This window comes from Nerophis lumbriciformis, linkage group LG18, assembly GCF_033978685.3.
Source record: "Nerophis lumbriciformis linkage group LG18, RoL_Nlum_v2.1, whole genome shotgun sequence".
Taxonomy (NCBI): domain Eukaryota; kingdom Metazoa; phylum Chordata; class Actinopteri; order Syngnathiformes; family Syngnathidae; genus Nerophis; species Nerophis lumbriciformis.
In genome coordinates, this window is record NC_084565.2 from 13012676 (window position 1) to 13029449 (window position 16774).

A 16774-nucleotide genomic window follows, 5' to 3' on the forward strand; every position below is an offset into this window, starting at 1 on the left:
ACGCAAAAAACTCCATTCTCATCCACAACAGTACACCATGGCAAAAAAAGAACAATGCAACATTTGACGTCACTATGGGAAGTTTTGACGGAGCAGAAACGTGTGAACTCGTTGGGAGTTTCCTCCTCTCCCAGCTCGCTAGCCTCAATCTGAACCTTGGTATTTACCGTGATGACGGACTGGCAGTGTGTCGCGCCTCGCCAAGGAGCAGCGAGAATACCAAGAAGCGCATATGCCAAATTTTCAAAGAGAACGGCCTACGGATCACGATTGAAGCCAACAAGCAAACCGTCAACTTCCTTGACGTCACTTTCAACCTGAGAAATAACAGCTACCAACCATTCACGAAACCCAACACAACACTCCAATACGTGCACCATGACAGCAACCACCCACCCACCACCACGAAAAGAATACCTACCGGAATTAATAAAAGGCTATCGATGCTGTCATCTAGCAAAGCTGAATTTGACCAAGCAACCCCCCCGTACCAAAAAGCCCTTGATGAAAGCGGATACAATTTCACCCTCACCTATGAACCCACGCCAGGAAACCAGCCGGAAACACCTCCTAGGTAACACATGAGCCAATCACCACGCCCCTACGCCAGCCTGTACCCACCCACTCTGTGCCCTATATAAACCATGGTATGTGAATGCTCCCATTAAAATCTCCTGATGATTGAGGGAACCCCCTCATGAAACAGGCCTGTAGAGATGAAATAGTCTTGTGATTTTTTTCCCACACATACATATATATATATATATATATATATATATACACACACACACATTTTGTTATTATTATTTATTTTATTATTTTTTCAATCTGTCCTGGGAACTGCACTTTTTGGGGGTTTTTTGCCTATCGTTCACAATCATTATGAGAGACAAGAAGACAAAAGTCATTCTTTTTTTTCTTTTTTTTTTTGCATTCTAATTCGTAAAAATCTGCTTTCTTGGTGGCCAGCAATGCAGCTTATCGGAGCAATCCAGTCTGAGACTGGAAGGTCGTGTGTTCAAACCCCGGCCGAGTCATACCAAAAGCTATGTCTGTAGGTCTTACCAGGCGGTCTCTAAATTCTACATATTTGATACCATATTTTGGACAATGTGAGTATATCAGATCAATGACCCTTTAAAGTACATTGAAATAATGGAACAGCATTTACTTATATGACAATATCCAAACAACCTTCCCTAGTCACGGTGCAAAAAAACCCCAACAACCTCCTAACAAAACCAACTGACATAAAGACCAACACACATGGTCCCACATAACATTGGCATTATATATATATATATATATATATATATATATATATATATATATGTCATCATGTTAATGAGCAACCTGTATTAAAATTGATTACAGCGCAATCATTTTATGTAATAATACAAACAAAAACCAAAAGGAGTCAGTGCCCCACCAACCCTTGACCTCACCGCACATTACTGGATATAATAATATAAGCATATTTTTGATTTGATAGAAATTCTCTTCACTGACATAATGGAATCATGGCCCGTTAGATGCGACAGGAGATAAAGTGCAGACGTCAGTCGGGGTAGATGAGGAAGCCGGAGAAGGTGCTGTATTTGTTGGTATTCCCGCCGTGAACTTTGCCCCCGTCCAGTTGCACGCACACCTCGTCCCCCACGTCCAGGTGCAGGATGACACTGTTGGAGGCGTAGTCGTAATTCTGGTCCGCATCTTGGGCGATGGCACTGGCCCTCACCTGAGGAAAAAAACAAATAAACAATGAAATATGGTTAAAAAAAACAACAGAAAAAACAGGGAAACAGAGCAGCTGATGGGAGTTATTTCATTTAACTCGGTTGACTCGGAGTTAAGACCATAATAAAAAAAAAAAAGCCATGAACAATGCAGCGCTGATTCTTAGAATCACCATAGCAACTGGGGACAGAAAAAGCCCGTCTTTCTTTACCCAGATGAAAGTAAAAGTGTTAATTGGGTTTTTGGAAGAGATGTCCGATAATGGCTTTTTTGCCGATATTCCAATATTGTCCAACTCTTAATTACCGATACCGATATCAACCGATACCGATATATACAGTCGTGGAATTAACACATTATTATGCCTCATTTTGTTGTAATGCCCCGCTGGATGCATTAAATAATGGAACAAGGTTTTCCAAAATAAATCAACTCAAGTTATGGAAAAAAAAAAGTGCCAACATGGCACTGCCATATTTATTATTGAAGTCACAAAGTGCATTATTTTTTTTTAACATGCCTCAAAACAGCAGCTTGGAATTTGGGACATGCCCTCCCTGAGAGAGCATGAGGAGGTTGAGGTGGGCGGGGCTGTGGTGTTTGGGTTGGGATAGCGGGGGGTGTATATTGTAGCGTCCCGGAAGAGTTAGTGCTGCAAGGGTTTCTGGGTATTTGTTCTGTTGTGTTTATGTTGTGGATGTTCTCCCGAAATGTGTTTGCCATTCTTGTTTGGTGTGGGTTCACAGTGTGTCGCATATTTGTAACAGTGTTAAAGTTGTTTATATGGCCACCCTCAGTGTGACCTGTATGGCTGTTGACCAAGTATGGTTGGCATTCACTTGTGTGTGTGTGTCAAAAACCGTAGTTATGTGACTTGGCAGTGCCTTTAAGGTTCATTGGCGCTCTGTACTTCTCCCTACGTCCGTGTACACAGCGGCGTTTTAACAAGTCATAAATTTTACTTTTTGAAACCGATACCGATCGTTTTGAAACCAATACCGATAATTTCCGATATTACATTTTAAAGCATTTATCGGCCGATAATATGATAATATCGGCAGTCCGATGTTATCGGACATCCCTAGTTTTTGGTAAATATAAACTTTATTTTTTTTTCTTTAAAAAGAAAAAGTAATTAAGTACAATAATAGAATCATTACTGCCAGAGTCATTGCGTATGTTTGGATACAGCATACTTGCCAACCCTCCCGGATTTTCCGGGAGACTCCCGAAATTCAGCGCCTCTCCCGAAAACCTCCCGGGACAAATTTTCTCCCGAAAATCTCCCGAAATTCAGGTGGAGCTGGAAGCCACGCCCCCTCCAGCTCCATGCGGACCTGAGTGACGTGTCAACAGCCTGTATTCACAGCCGCTTTCCCACAATATAAACAGCATGCCTGCCCAAACACGTTATAACTGTAGAATGATGGAGGGCGAGTTCTTGGTTTCTTATGTGGGTTTATTGTTAGGCAGTTTCATTAACGTCCTCCCAGCGCGGTAACAACACACAACAACAGCAGTCATGTTTTATTCTACCGTAAAGCAGTTCGTCTGCCGTAAACAGCAATGTTGTTGTAATATATTGAGTTGGAGGCAATAACCAGGCGAGGTGATGAAGTACATCTCTTTACTGTAGACTTCAGAACAGACTCACACACTTGACGTCAGGTGCGCAACACCACGTAAATCGTTGGCCAACCAAATAGTAACCCCAGTACGCTATAGCCAACATTCACCAGGAGATGGCAACAGACAAACATAGATCACTCTATTACATTCCTCCCCTTTTAGAAGTTACTCAAAATAAATAAACAACCCAACCAAAAAAGGCAGCAGCTCAATTAAAAAACTGTACTTAAGCCACATTCTTTTTTTTTTTTTTTTTAGTATTGAACTCTTAACCCTCATTTGCAAACAATAACATGCTTATTATACAAACAGTATTTGTACACCTTTAATACAGATTTGTATACTGTCTTCAGAGATTCAGTTTTTTGGGTGGTACTCGAAACCTTTCTGGGTATCTGCGAAAGGGTGTTCAGCATGGTTAGAAAAATAGTGACAGAGAATAGAACAAGGATGGACAATTCAACCCTTAACTCAACAATGAGTAGATGAGTGTTATGTGTGTGTATATGTGTAAATAAATGAACACTGAAATTCAACTATTTATATATATATATATATATATATATATATATATGAAATACTTGACTTGGTGAATTGTAGCTGTAAATATACTCCTCCCCTCTTAGCCACGCCCCTAACCACGCCCCCCACCCCCCACCTCCCGAAATCGGAGGTCTCAAGGTTGGCAAGTATGGGATACAGTAGTTTATTAACTGTCACAAATTGTTGGTGACAAACCCCAAGATGCAGAGAAGGCAGGCTTTGTGCGGGAAAACATAATTTAATGTCCATAAAAATAAGGCAAAACACAAACTGGAGACAGGGAACAGGAACGAGCAAACAAGAACTAGGAATAACTAACGGCTAACTGGATATAGCTAACAGAAAAACAAGAAGTTAGGAGACAGCAAACTGTAAATAGCTATAGGAACTATTAAAAAGGAACAGCTTACCGCAAACAAAGACCTCAAGTATCAACTCGAACGACAATACTCCAGCTCTGACTGGAGTGCAAAGCAAGTTCAAATAGCAGCTGGCTGATTGACACCAGGTGTGGCCAGGTGCCAATCAGCCACAGCACTCAGAAAGACAAACAGGAAACTGAACCAAAATAAGAGTGCTGACAGGAAATAAAACAAACACATAGGAACAACTAAAACTTAACCAAACTGTCAGGGACAAGCCTGACAATTAACATCCATCCATCCATCCATTTTCTACCGCTTATTCCCTTTGGGGTCGCGGGGGGCGCTGGAGCCTATCTCAGCTACAATCGGGCGGAAGGCGGGGTACACCCTGGACAAGTCGCCACCTCATCGCAGGGCCGACAATTAACATGTTATTCCATTTTCTTATTAGTCAACATCAGAAATTCCACGACATAATGAAATTGCAAACAGATAAAAGTATACACAAAAGCACACTACAATCTGCTGGCCAAGAATACACAACAATTCTTCTCAAAAAAAAGAGGAGAAATATAATCTTAGAGAAAAATGTAATATAAACCATTTGTATGCACGTACAACACTAAAGACCTTCAGTATATCAGTATGTGGGATTAAATTATGGAATGAATTAAGCAAAGAAATCAAACAATGTACTAATACAATCCACTTCAAGAAACTCTTCAAACTTAAAGTGTTTACAAAGTACAAAGAAGAAGAACCATGATAATTCTCAATTTATTTCATCCATCCATTCATTTTCTAGATACTCTTACCCATCTCACCATATGAAATAATTATTTATTTATTTTTACTGTTATTACTTATGGAGTATATTGTGAGTAAATTGAGAACAGGAAGTGAACAAAAGTTTTAGCAACTGTTATGTAAAAGAAAAGGGGTTAGGATTAAATAAGCTCTTTTTCTTCCTACTCCTTTTCTAACATGTTGAATAGAGAAACTGGAAATTGTGACGCATCATGTTGTATGCTTGCATGTTCCAAATAAACTCAAATAAACACAAACCCAATATCTGGAGAATTGATTTGAAATAAAATCTCATTTTAATTTAGGTGCAATCCCGATAATAAAACGATAATGTTCAGTTTTGTATTGATTTAACCATGTTTAGGGGCAAGAGTAAGTAAATATATATGTATGTGTGGAAGGAGCAAAGGTCACCGCCTCTGTCCGTGGTGCAGAAGACAGAGCACCATCAGACGGAGGCGTGGCAGTGCTGACAGCGAGACACAGCTGGCAGGTGATTAGATTTCCCAGGTGGTACAAGTTGTCTAATCATCTGTTGTCTTTAACAGTAAGCGGCCGGGAGCAGAGAGAGAGAGAGAGAGAGAGAGAGGATACGGACGTGACTGAAAAGTCTCGTTCTGGGGGAGAGGAACTTTGTTGAAACAATTTGAGTATTAAAACCTTTGTTAAAAACTGCACGCTTGGCTCTTGTGCCGTGTCTTCAGTGGAACGGCTAGGAAGCGACTTCCACAGTATGCAATTCAAGGTGCTTTACGTATACAGTATGTAGGCAAAAAAAAAAAATACATCACCCATCGTACGATCAAGTGTGTCGATAAAATGCTTTTGTTGTCACGCACAGTTAAATAAAAGTGTCCGGATATGAACGATTTGAAAAGTTTATTATTGTGGTCGTAGTTTGAAATCATGCAGGAATGCACAGATGGATATTCAACCACTTGTGGTCATGATTCATTCAGCATTCTTTGTCATGATAAATGGGTTATACTTGTGTAGCGCTTTTATAGTCTCCCGGAAAATTTGGGAGGGTTGGCAAGTACGCTCCTCTTTTATTTTCATTCTATGCTAGGTTTGTCTACGCTTCCTATCGGCCCACTACTTTTTGTATGTTTCGTTTTGTTCTCCAAAGATTAAATTGGCATTCTTACCTGCTTCTGTTAATTCCTTCAGTTTGCATCCACAAAAAATATACGCCACACACACATACCCCACCCACCATCCAACGCCCTTGACGCGAATCCCTTAGGGGTGATGGACGGATGGGCAGTGCCCGAAGAGCTGCAGCCTGCCTCCATGGCCCCCCCACTCCCTCCCCTATGTTGCTAGTCTCAAGATGTACGTTGTAATATGTATATGTGCTTTGCAATGGAGGTTTTTCCCCACTCTGGAGGAGCCTAGTCTAGATTGTATTTTTTTACTCATCCTTCCCCAGCGTTGCCATTTTTCCCATCTTGTACGGGGGCGCCTTGTGGCGACCCATCAGCGTTCCTGTTCTGTAACCCTGTACACTGTTTATTTGTCTAATCTTCAACGGGTTTGTGCTGAAAACAAATTTCCGTTGTACTTTTGCAATGATAATAAATACCTACCTAGCTACTGTTGCGTTTGGACCAGTTGTTCCTCCCAGGGAATTCAAGTCACAAGTCGCTCCCAAGCTCTTTACGACACTTAAAGCTGAGTAGAAAAACCACCAGAGACAGAATAGGTATTTTGTAATATATTTGCAAAGCTTTGTAAATACATTGAGACCAGTCCAGCATAGAACATTCAATCGCGCGCCCCCCCCCCCCCCCCCCCCCCCCCCCCCGAAAAACCCTCTCCCCTCTTAAGTCTCTCTTCCTCCCACCCTCGCAGTCTTGTCCCTCCAGCCAAAACACATGCCCATTGTCCTCCGCACCTGGACATAAGGCTAGATAAGAGACATGAGTATCTCTCTTTCTTACATTCCTCACTCAAGGTTAAGCACACAGTATATGCAGACAACCAAAAGACCACAATTGGAAGAAAAACACTTGCTGTTTTGTAATATGAATAAAATAAATTCGGATATATGTAAATATCTGCCTCCGACACTACCTACCTTCCTTACGGTCCTTTTGCATCCTGGGAAACACAACCACCTGTCATGATCTGTGGTCTGGATCATGTTTTTTGTTATTTTCTGTTTAAGACTCCAGAGTTCCTGTTTGCGCTGCCTTGTTTGTTTTAGTTTCCATGACGACTGATTAGTTTCACCTGTCTCATGTTTTTGACTCACGCACCTGCTCTAATGAGAGACTATTATTTGAGCCTGTTTTGCCAGTTAGTCGTCCTGGCGACATTGCTCTGTTTTGACTTTTTGACTTTTTGACTGTTTTGACTTTTCTTTTCTCTTCATGCTGTCCGATTCATGTCAAGTCTTTTTGTTTCATGTCCATAGTTCTTGCTATTTGTTTCAAGCCACAGTTTAGTGAGTTTTTTCATGTTTTTAGTTTCATGTTTCATGTCCATAGTTTATGCTAAGTCTTAGCTTTTGTTTCCTGCGTTAAGCTGTGCCTTCGCCTTGAGCGCTTTTTGTTTGTACCATTTTTTGAGTCAAGATTAAATCATGTTTTTACCTGCACGCCTTGTCCAGAGTAGTCCGATTGCATCCCGGGAAAACAATCCTCGCAGTAAGCTGCAAAAAACTCCCCGTTATGACACCACCTTGACCAGATCGTTACATTCCTATTTATATAGTAATCATAACAGGCTCCTTCAACTGCGATAAAGGCTGCAGAAAGTGAAGAATTAATGACAGGTCGGAGGCGTCGTTCCTCGTCCTGTTAGCTCACATGAGGGCGGCTGCACTGATGAATAAACATGATCCCGGGCCTGCGGCCATATTGAAGGAAAAAGGCAACATGTGATGATGTGCACCCTTGTTTACACGAGCGCTAACAAATGCCATCTAATGATGTCTCCTTAGATAACAATGCCTCCACACGTTTCATTATGAAGGCACCCAAAGCTGGCGACACGTCGGCTAAATGTTTGTTCCTACCTCTCACAATCACACACTTTTCCTCCAAGGATTTATTGTCAAGGCAGGGAGATTGCTGCATTCATTATGCTGATGGGCAGCTCCCATTTCTTGGTGTTTGTAAGGAATTGCACCGTCGATGGATTAGTAACCGGCTATTCAAGCGTGCGATTGTGGACACATCAAAGTACGTTCATTTAATGACTGCAATTATGAGAACCACTTCTTTCCTGTCTCCTGCAAAGCCCACCTCCAAGCTTTCTGGTAAACAGTAAACAAAAAACATGGTTGACAACTTCCTGAGTAGAGATGTAAACCAAGCACCGGTATTTTTTGGTACCGGTTCCTAATTAGGTGCACTGTAAAAAAAAAAAAAAATCCTATTTTTATGGTTAATTTACTCCATACTTGCCAACCTTGAGACCTCCGATTTCGGGAGGTGGGGGGTGGGGGGCGGGGGCGTGGTCAGGGGTGGGGCGGGGGGCGTGGTTGGGGGCGTGGTTAAGATATATATATATATATATATATATATATATATAAGAAATACTTGACTTTCAGTGAATTCTAGCTATATATATTTTTTTCTATATATATATATATATATATATATATATATATATATATATATATATATATATATATATATATATATATATATATATATATATATGTATATATATATATATAAATAAAATAAATACTTGAATTTCAGTGTTTATTTATTTACACATATAGACACACATAACACTCATCTACTCATTGTTGAGTTAAGGGTTGAATTGTCCATCCTTGTTCTATTCTCTGTCACTATTTCAGAACACACACATTATACAAATATACATTATAAAATCAATAAGAAAATGGGAGCTCTAATTTGGGAGTCTGAATTAGGATCAGAAGTTCCTATATAAACATTGCGCACTCACGTCGCCTTTTTGTATTGATTACTGCAGCTGTGCACTGGATTCATTCACAAATACAAACTACAACTCACAAACACTTTAGAGTTAGGCTCCACCATCAGAATGTGTACTTAAACTTATAAAGATCACATGGATATTATTCAGTGAGTTGATTCACCAAACCTAACCTGTTATACAGGAGGAAAAAGCACACAGGACGTTTCAATTGTTCACAGACTGGTCGCGCTCATCAGAATGACAAGACACTTCCGGTCTGCAGGTGATAGCATTTAATTGGGAAGAAACGCCCTACTGCCCCCTACTGACCAATGTGAATACTGATAAATGTGTAATGACAGCTCCAAAATGTCATGTCTGTATTATCATGTTTGGTTTTAAGTCATGTTTTGTTTAGTTTCTGTCTTTTCACTCCCTTGTCTGGTCACCATAGCAACCATTAGTTTTCACCTGTCACGTCATGCACCTGTTTCACGTTTTGAGTCACGCACCTGCTTTCACTAATCATGTCCATAGTATTTAAGTTCATTCATTTTCTGTTGTTCGGCCTGACGACCTCACCCCATATATGCTTCTGCACACCCTTATGATCCTTGCTGCTCTTTTTTCATGCCGGTTCCATGCCAAGTAAGTTTTTGTTTATCAAGCCACAGTTTATGTTTTGTTTAATTGTTCATAGTTTCCGCCACTGTGCGCGCTTTGGTTTGATCCTTTTTTGTAGTTCTAGTGTTTCAATAAATCATGTACCTTCATTCCCGTCTCGCCCGTGCCAACTTTCCGTTGCATCCCGGAAAAGCAAACTCCCAAGATCAAGTCCTGACAGTAGGTCGTCAGCAGACCCGCTTTTCCGCACCTAAGTTGGCCGAGTTGGACATTTTGGACGAGGCTTCTTGGGCGGTCCTGTGCGCGATGGAGGAGGAAACTCTGCGCTACTCCTCCGTGGAGTACAGAGACTCCATTTGGTCCCAGGAATGCGGGGACGCAGCGCAGTGCCGGAAGCGCCGCTCCCGACGAAGGACTTCAGGAAGAACTTCCGCAAGCCAGCAGGACACGCCGCTCCCACAAGCCCCTCCCCCTCCGGGCGGAAGCAAGCAGCAGCCAGCCCGGTTTCGCCCGGATGACGTCAAAGACCAGGATTTTTTTTTTTTCTGAATTCTTTTTCTTTTGATTCCCCGCTCCCCAGGACTCAAGCCACACCCAAGACACAAAACAATTTTTTTTCACCCACTCAATCCCAGGTACAAAAAAGACAATTTGGACAATTTAATGGGGAAGTTTCTGCCCTCCTCTGCCCACCCCTACAGAGAGTTCCAGACCGCAGGGAGCGCATCTGGTATCCGCCCCTTGAGGGGGGGGCTAGGGCTGGGAATTGTTCAGGTGGGGTGGCTCAGCATCACCATGTCAAGCCACAGCCTCCCTCACGGCCGCCACCACCAGTCTTCCGACCTGTCAAGCCACAGCCTCCAGCACGACCGCCCTCACCAGTCTTTTACCATGCCAAGCCGCAACCCCCAGCTAGACCACCTCCACCTGCACCAAGGCTATCACCAGTAGCTGCACCACGGCTAGCGCCAAGGCTAGCACCAGAGCCATGGCTAGCACCTGTCGTTGCTCCACGGCTAGCACCAGTAGCTGCACCACGGCTAGCGCCAAGGCTAGCACCAGAGCCACGGCTAGCACCTGTCGCTGCTTCACGGCTAGCACCAGTAGCTGCACCACGGCTAGCGTCAAGGCTAGCACCAGAGCCACGGCTAGCACCTGTCGCTGCTTCACGGCTAGCACCAGTAGCTGCACCACGGCTAGCGCCAAGGCTAGCACCAGAGCCACGGCTAGCACCTGTCGCTGCTTCACGGCTAGCACCAGTAGCTGCACCACGGCTAGCGCCAAGGCTAGCACCAGAGCCACGGCTAGCACCTGTCGCTGCTCCAAGGCTAGCACCTGTCGCTGCTCCAAGGCTAGCACCTGTCGCTGCTCCAAGGCTAGCACCTGTCGCAACTCCACGGCTAGCACCTGTCGCCGCACCAAGGCTAGCACCTGTCGCCGCACCAAGGCTAGCACCAGCTCCATGTCAAGACCAAGACCCTCCACGCCAAGTCCAAGACCAAGACCCTCCACGCCAAGTCCAAGACCAAGACCCTCCACGCCAAGACCAAGACCCTCCACGCCAAGACCAAGACCCTCCACGCCAAGTCCAAGACCCTCCACGCCAAGTCCAAGACCCTCCACGACAAGTCCAAGACCCTCCAAGCCAAGTCCAAGACCCTCCACGCCAAGTCCAAGACCCTCCATGCCAAGTCCAAGACCCGCCACGCCAAGTCCAAGACCAAGACCCGCCACGCCAAGTCTAAGACCAAGACCCGCCATGCCAAGTCCAAGACCAAGACCCGCCATGCCAAGTCCAAGACCAAGACCCGCCATGCCAAGTCCAAGACCAAGACCCGCCATGCCAAGTCCAAGACCAAGACCCGCCATGCCAAGACCAAGACCAAGACCCGCCATGCCAAGACCTAGACCAAGACCAAGACCCGCCATGCCAAGACCAAGACCCGCCATGCCAAGACCAAGACCCGCCATGCCAAGACCAAGACCAAGACCCGCCATGCCAAGACCAAGACCCACGCCAAGACCAAGACCTATACCAAGACCCATGCCAAGCTTCGCCGCCTGACGCGCCACGCCGAGCTTCGCCGCCTGACTCACCACGCCAAGCCACGCCTGCCACAATGACGACGCGCCTGCCTCCTCGTCAGCCACGGATATGGCCGCTACCTGGTCGCCCGCCACGCCAAGTGCGCCCACCTCCCAGTCGGCCACGAATGTGGCCATTCCCTGGGCGCCCGCCTCGCCTGCTGCAGCGGCGTTCCACTCGCCGCCGCCACCTAACTCTGCCCCGGTGGATACGGGGACACGTGGTCTGGCGACCCACAGCCATGTCCCCCTCCCGCCCTCCCATAACTCTTGTTAAGTTTTTTTTCTTGGACATCTGGTATCTGTCCTTAAGGGAGGGGCTCTGTCATGTCTGTATTATCATGTTTGGTTTTAAGTCATGTTTTGTTTAGTTTCTGTCTTTTCACTCCCTTGTCTGGTCACCATAGCAACCATTAGTTTTCACCTGTCACGTCACGCACCTGTTTCACGTTTTGAGTCACGCACCTGCTTTCACTAATCATGTCCATAGTATTTAAGTTCATTCATTTTCTGTTGTTCGGCCTGACGACCTCACCCCATATATGCTTCTGCACACCCTTATGATCCTTGCTGCTCTTTTTTCATGCCGGTTCCATGCCAAGTAAGTTTTTGTTTATCAAGCCACAGTTTATGTTTTGTTTAATTGTTCATAGTTTCCGCCACTGTGCGCGCTTTGGTTTGATCCTTTTTTGTAGTTCTAGTGTTTCAATAAATCATGTACCTTCATTCCCGTCTCGCCCGTGCCAACTTTCCGTTGCATCCCGGAAAAGCAAACTCCCAAGATCAAGTCCTGACACAAAAACGAATTCAAACCACAAAATAAAATAAATAAATCAACACAAAAATGTGACACATTATAGGTGGGTCACATATGCATGTACAGTAGATGGCAGTATTGTCCTGTTTAAAAGTGTCACAACATTGCTGTTTACGGCAGACGAACTGCTTTAGGGTAGACGCTGTTGTTGTGTGTTGTCAACACGTCACTCAGGTCCGCCTGAATTTCGGGAGTTTTTCGGGAGAAAATTTGTCCCGGGAGGTTTTCGAGAGAGGCGCTGAATTTCGGGAGTCTCCCGAAAAATCCGGGAGGGTTGGCAAGTATGATTTACTCAAAATTTCTACTGTAATTTTTCTATTTTTTTTTAAATAGTTTATAATAATGTAGAATTGAAGACATTATCTGTAAATAAACAATCCGCCTGTTATTTTAAGTAATATGCCAGTAATGACAAACTATGTATATTTCTATTTTTTCTACAGAAAAATACCAAATTATTTATAGATAGCATTTTCTGTTTTCTTAAATTACTTTCAAATGTAACTTGTTAAATAAAAGTCTATGTCCATACTAACAATCTAACTAAGGTATTTTTCTGCAGCACTGTTTGCATCGTCACTTTATTAAAGGTGGTTGATCTTAACAATTCAGAAAAAATCTGTAAAATAATGGTATTTTTCTGTGGAACTGCCAGCATTGTCACTTCATTAAAGGTGTTTGATCGTAATAATTTGGAAAAACTCTGTAGAATAAAGGTATTTTTCTGCAGAACTGTTTGCATCGTCACTTTATTAAAGGTGGTTGATCTTAAAGGGGAACAGTATCACAATTTCAGAAGGGTTAAAACCATTAAAAATCAGTTCCCAAATCAGTTATTTTATTTTTCGAAGTTTTTTTCAAAATTTTACCCATCACGCAATATCCCTAAAAAAAGCTTCAAAGTGCCTGATTTTAACCATCGTTATATACACCCGTCCTGTGATGTCACATAGTGATGCCAATACAAACAAACATGGCGGATAGAACAGCAAGCTATAGCGACATTAGCTCGGATTCAGACTCGGATTTCAGCGGCTTAAGCGATTCAACAGATTAGGCATGTATTGAAACGGATGGTTGTAGTGTGGAGGCAGGTAGCGAAAACAAAATTGAAGAAGAAACTGAAGCTATTGAGCCATATCGGTTTGAACCGTATGCAAGCGAAACTGACGAAAACGACACGACAGCCAGCGACACGTGAGAAAGCTAGGACCAATTCGGCGATCGCCTTCTAACCAAAGATTGGTATGTGTTTGTTTGGCATTAAAGGAAACTAACAACTATGAACTAGGTTTACAGCATATGAAATACATTTGGCAACAACATGCACTTTGAGAGTGCAGACAGCCCAGTTTTCATCAATTAATATATTCTGTAGACATACCCTCATCCGCTCTCTTTTCCTGAAAGCTGATCTGTCCAGTTTTGGAGTTGATGTTAGCAGGCCAGGGAAGCTAGGGTCGATATTCTTCTATGCCATCTCTGTCGTAGCATAGCTTTCGTCGGTAAAGTGTGCGGAACAAACGTCCAATTTCTTGCCACTTTCGCATTTTTGGGCCACTGGTGCAACTTGAATCCGTCCCTGTTCGTGTTGTTACACCCTCCGACAACACACCGACAAGGCATGATGTCTCCAAGGTACGGAAAACAGTCGAAAAAACGGAAAATAACAGAGCTGTTTTGACCCGGTGTTTGAGAAAATGGCGGATTGCTTCCTGATGTGACGTCACAACTCCGAGAGCAAATATTAGAAAGGCGTTTAATTCGCCAAAATTCACCCATTTAGAATTCGGAAATCGGTTAAAAAAATATATGGTCTTTTTTCTGCAACATCAAGGTATATATTGACGCTTACATAGGTCTGGTGATAATGTTCCCCTTTAATGATTTAGTAAAAGTCTGTAAAATTACGATATTTTTCCGCAAAACGTTTCATGAAAATTTCTGTAAAGGTAATGTTTTTGATCATTATTTGGTTTACAATGGCTTTACTTTAATTTTATGGTTTTCGTTTGGCAGCCGTAGCTGCCAGTAGATGACTGTTTTTTTACAGTGTGAGTCAATGAAGACCGTAAACATTCTGGACTAACGATACTGTATTTTTTTGTTCCAGTGGACCGACTTGATTATGACGCTGTCCCATTCAGTTCAGCTGTCGCTGCTACACATTAAAATCTGCTTTCAATAATGACAAATAAGGAAGCAACACCACACAGAAGTTTGTAATTCAACAATATTTCCTCCTCTAAAGTTCCTTAAAGTCTTCTTCTTCTTTCGTATGAGACAGCTAGGCGATGTCGCTCAGCCCAGCTAGCAGAGATATTGGTTGAGCTGGCAGGGTTGCCCGAGGTGAAGGCATTGATGTTGGCCCAGCTAGCGAAGCTGAAGGCCCAGCTGGCACTGGCCCAGGGGTTTAGTTCAACATCACCAGCCAAAAGAAGTATCAGCAAGAGATTAAAGACACCCGAGAGTGGTTTGCCTGTAACAGCCTTTCCCTGCTCACCTGGGGGTGGCCTAGCATGGCCATAGTCCAGGACTCGTGTGAATAACATGTGCTGACTCCATCTGGCTGGATGAAAGGTTAGAGTGTCCTTTTTCCTTGGACAAGTTGAACTTAAAAGATAAAGAGTTATCCAAACAACAGAGTAATACGTTGATAGCACAATCCAAGATCGAATTTGCTTTTTGGATGACTTTTTAAGCAAACACTCAAGACCTGCCCAACTGTGGGTCTGCACCTTGCCAGCCATCTTTAGTCCGGTTTAGTGTTGACCAGTTCTTGCAAAGAAGGTGTTGCGTTTTGGACCAGTTGTTCCTCCCAGGGAATTCAAGTCACAAGTCGCTCCCAAGCTCTTTACGACACTTAAAGCTGAGTTGAAAAACCACCAGAGACAGAATAGGTATTTTGTAATATATTTGCAAAGCTTTGCATATATACATTGACAGAGACAGCATAGAACATTCGGATCGCCCCGCTAAGATGGTCTGTCCTCCCGACCAAAACCCTCTCCCCTCTTAAATCTCTCTAGTCAAAACACATGCACATTATCTCTCTAGTCAAAACACATTCCAAAGATCAAGGTTAACACACACAGTTTACTTGCAGACAAACAGAAAGAGAGCAAATGGAAAACACGAGCTGTTTTCAAATATGACTATGAAATAAAAGAAGTAACACTTAAATTCGGATATATGTAAATATCTGCCTCCGACAAAGGTCAACGCCCGGTGGTAGGCTTGTATTTGGGTTGACTGAGAGTTGAGGGGGTCGGAGGGTCTCCTGCCAGCTGGTTCTCCATGCTGGCAGGAGTCCGGGACAAGCATGGACTGCTGAGAAGGTTATTGGCTGCAAACTCCCACCCCTCCAGGACCTGTTCTCCTCCAGGACCAGGAGGCGTGTGTGGGTCGGATCACAGTTGACTCTTCTCACCCTGGACACAAACTATTCTCCCCTCTCCCCTCAGGTTGGAGACTACGGTCCATCCAGACCCACACATGAAAATACTTAAGGCTGTCATCGGGGACGGCGTGGCGTGGTTGGGAGAGCAGCCGTGCCAGCGAACTTAAGGGTTCCCGGTTCAATCCCCAGCGTCTACCAACCTAGTCACGTCCGTTGTGTCCTTGAGCAAGACACTTCACCCTTGCTCCTGATGAGTCGTGGTTAGCGCCTTGCATGGCAGCTCCCGCCATCAATGTGTGTGTGAATGGGTGAATGTGGAAATAGTGTCAAAGCGCTTTGAGTACCTTGAAGGTAGAAAAGCGCTATACAAGTATAACCCATTTATTTACACCTCCCTCCACCTGAACAGTTTTTTCCCCTCGGCCATCAGGCACATGAACAAAAACAAGATCTGATAGATCAGTTACAGCTCATTTTATTACCTATTCTGTAGGGGTGTAACGGTACACAAAAATTTCGGTTCGGTACGTACCTCGGTTTAGAGGTCACGGTTCGGTTCATTTTCGGTACAGTAAGAAAACAACAAAATATACATTTTTGGGTTATTTATTTACCAAATTTGCAAAATCTTCCACCAAACATATTTTTCTTAGTGGAATATTTGATGTGAAGTAATGGGAACCTTGGATAGGTCAATAATTTATAATAACATTGATTTTGATTCAATAATATGTTTTGAGCAATGACAGTTTGAAAGAGAAAAAAAAACAGCTTTGTTTTATTAGTCAACATTGCAACTTTTTCTAAATGACATTTAACCTTTAAGCTTTTTTATTTCACTTTTGTTATGTTCTTGTTTATTTGAAT

The 16774-nt window shown here is 43.3% G+C and overlaps 1 protein-coding gene across 1 annotated transcript in view; it reads right to left on the reverse strand.

The window, feature by feature from the left end:
- Positions 1-1343: 1343 nt before the first annotated feature.
- The window catches only part of c1ql4b (complement component 1, q subcomponent-like 4b), a 104548-nt gene continuing 89117 nt past the window's right edge, over positions 1344-16774 (reverse strand). The window contains exon 2 of the mRNA XM_061977719.2: positions 1344-1738. Coding sequence (XP_061833703.1) covers positions 1559-1738 — 180 coding nt within the window. The 3' untranslated portion in view covers positions 1344-1558. The remainder of the gene's footprint in view (positions 1739-16774) is intronic.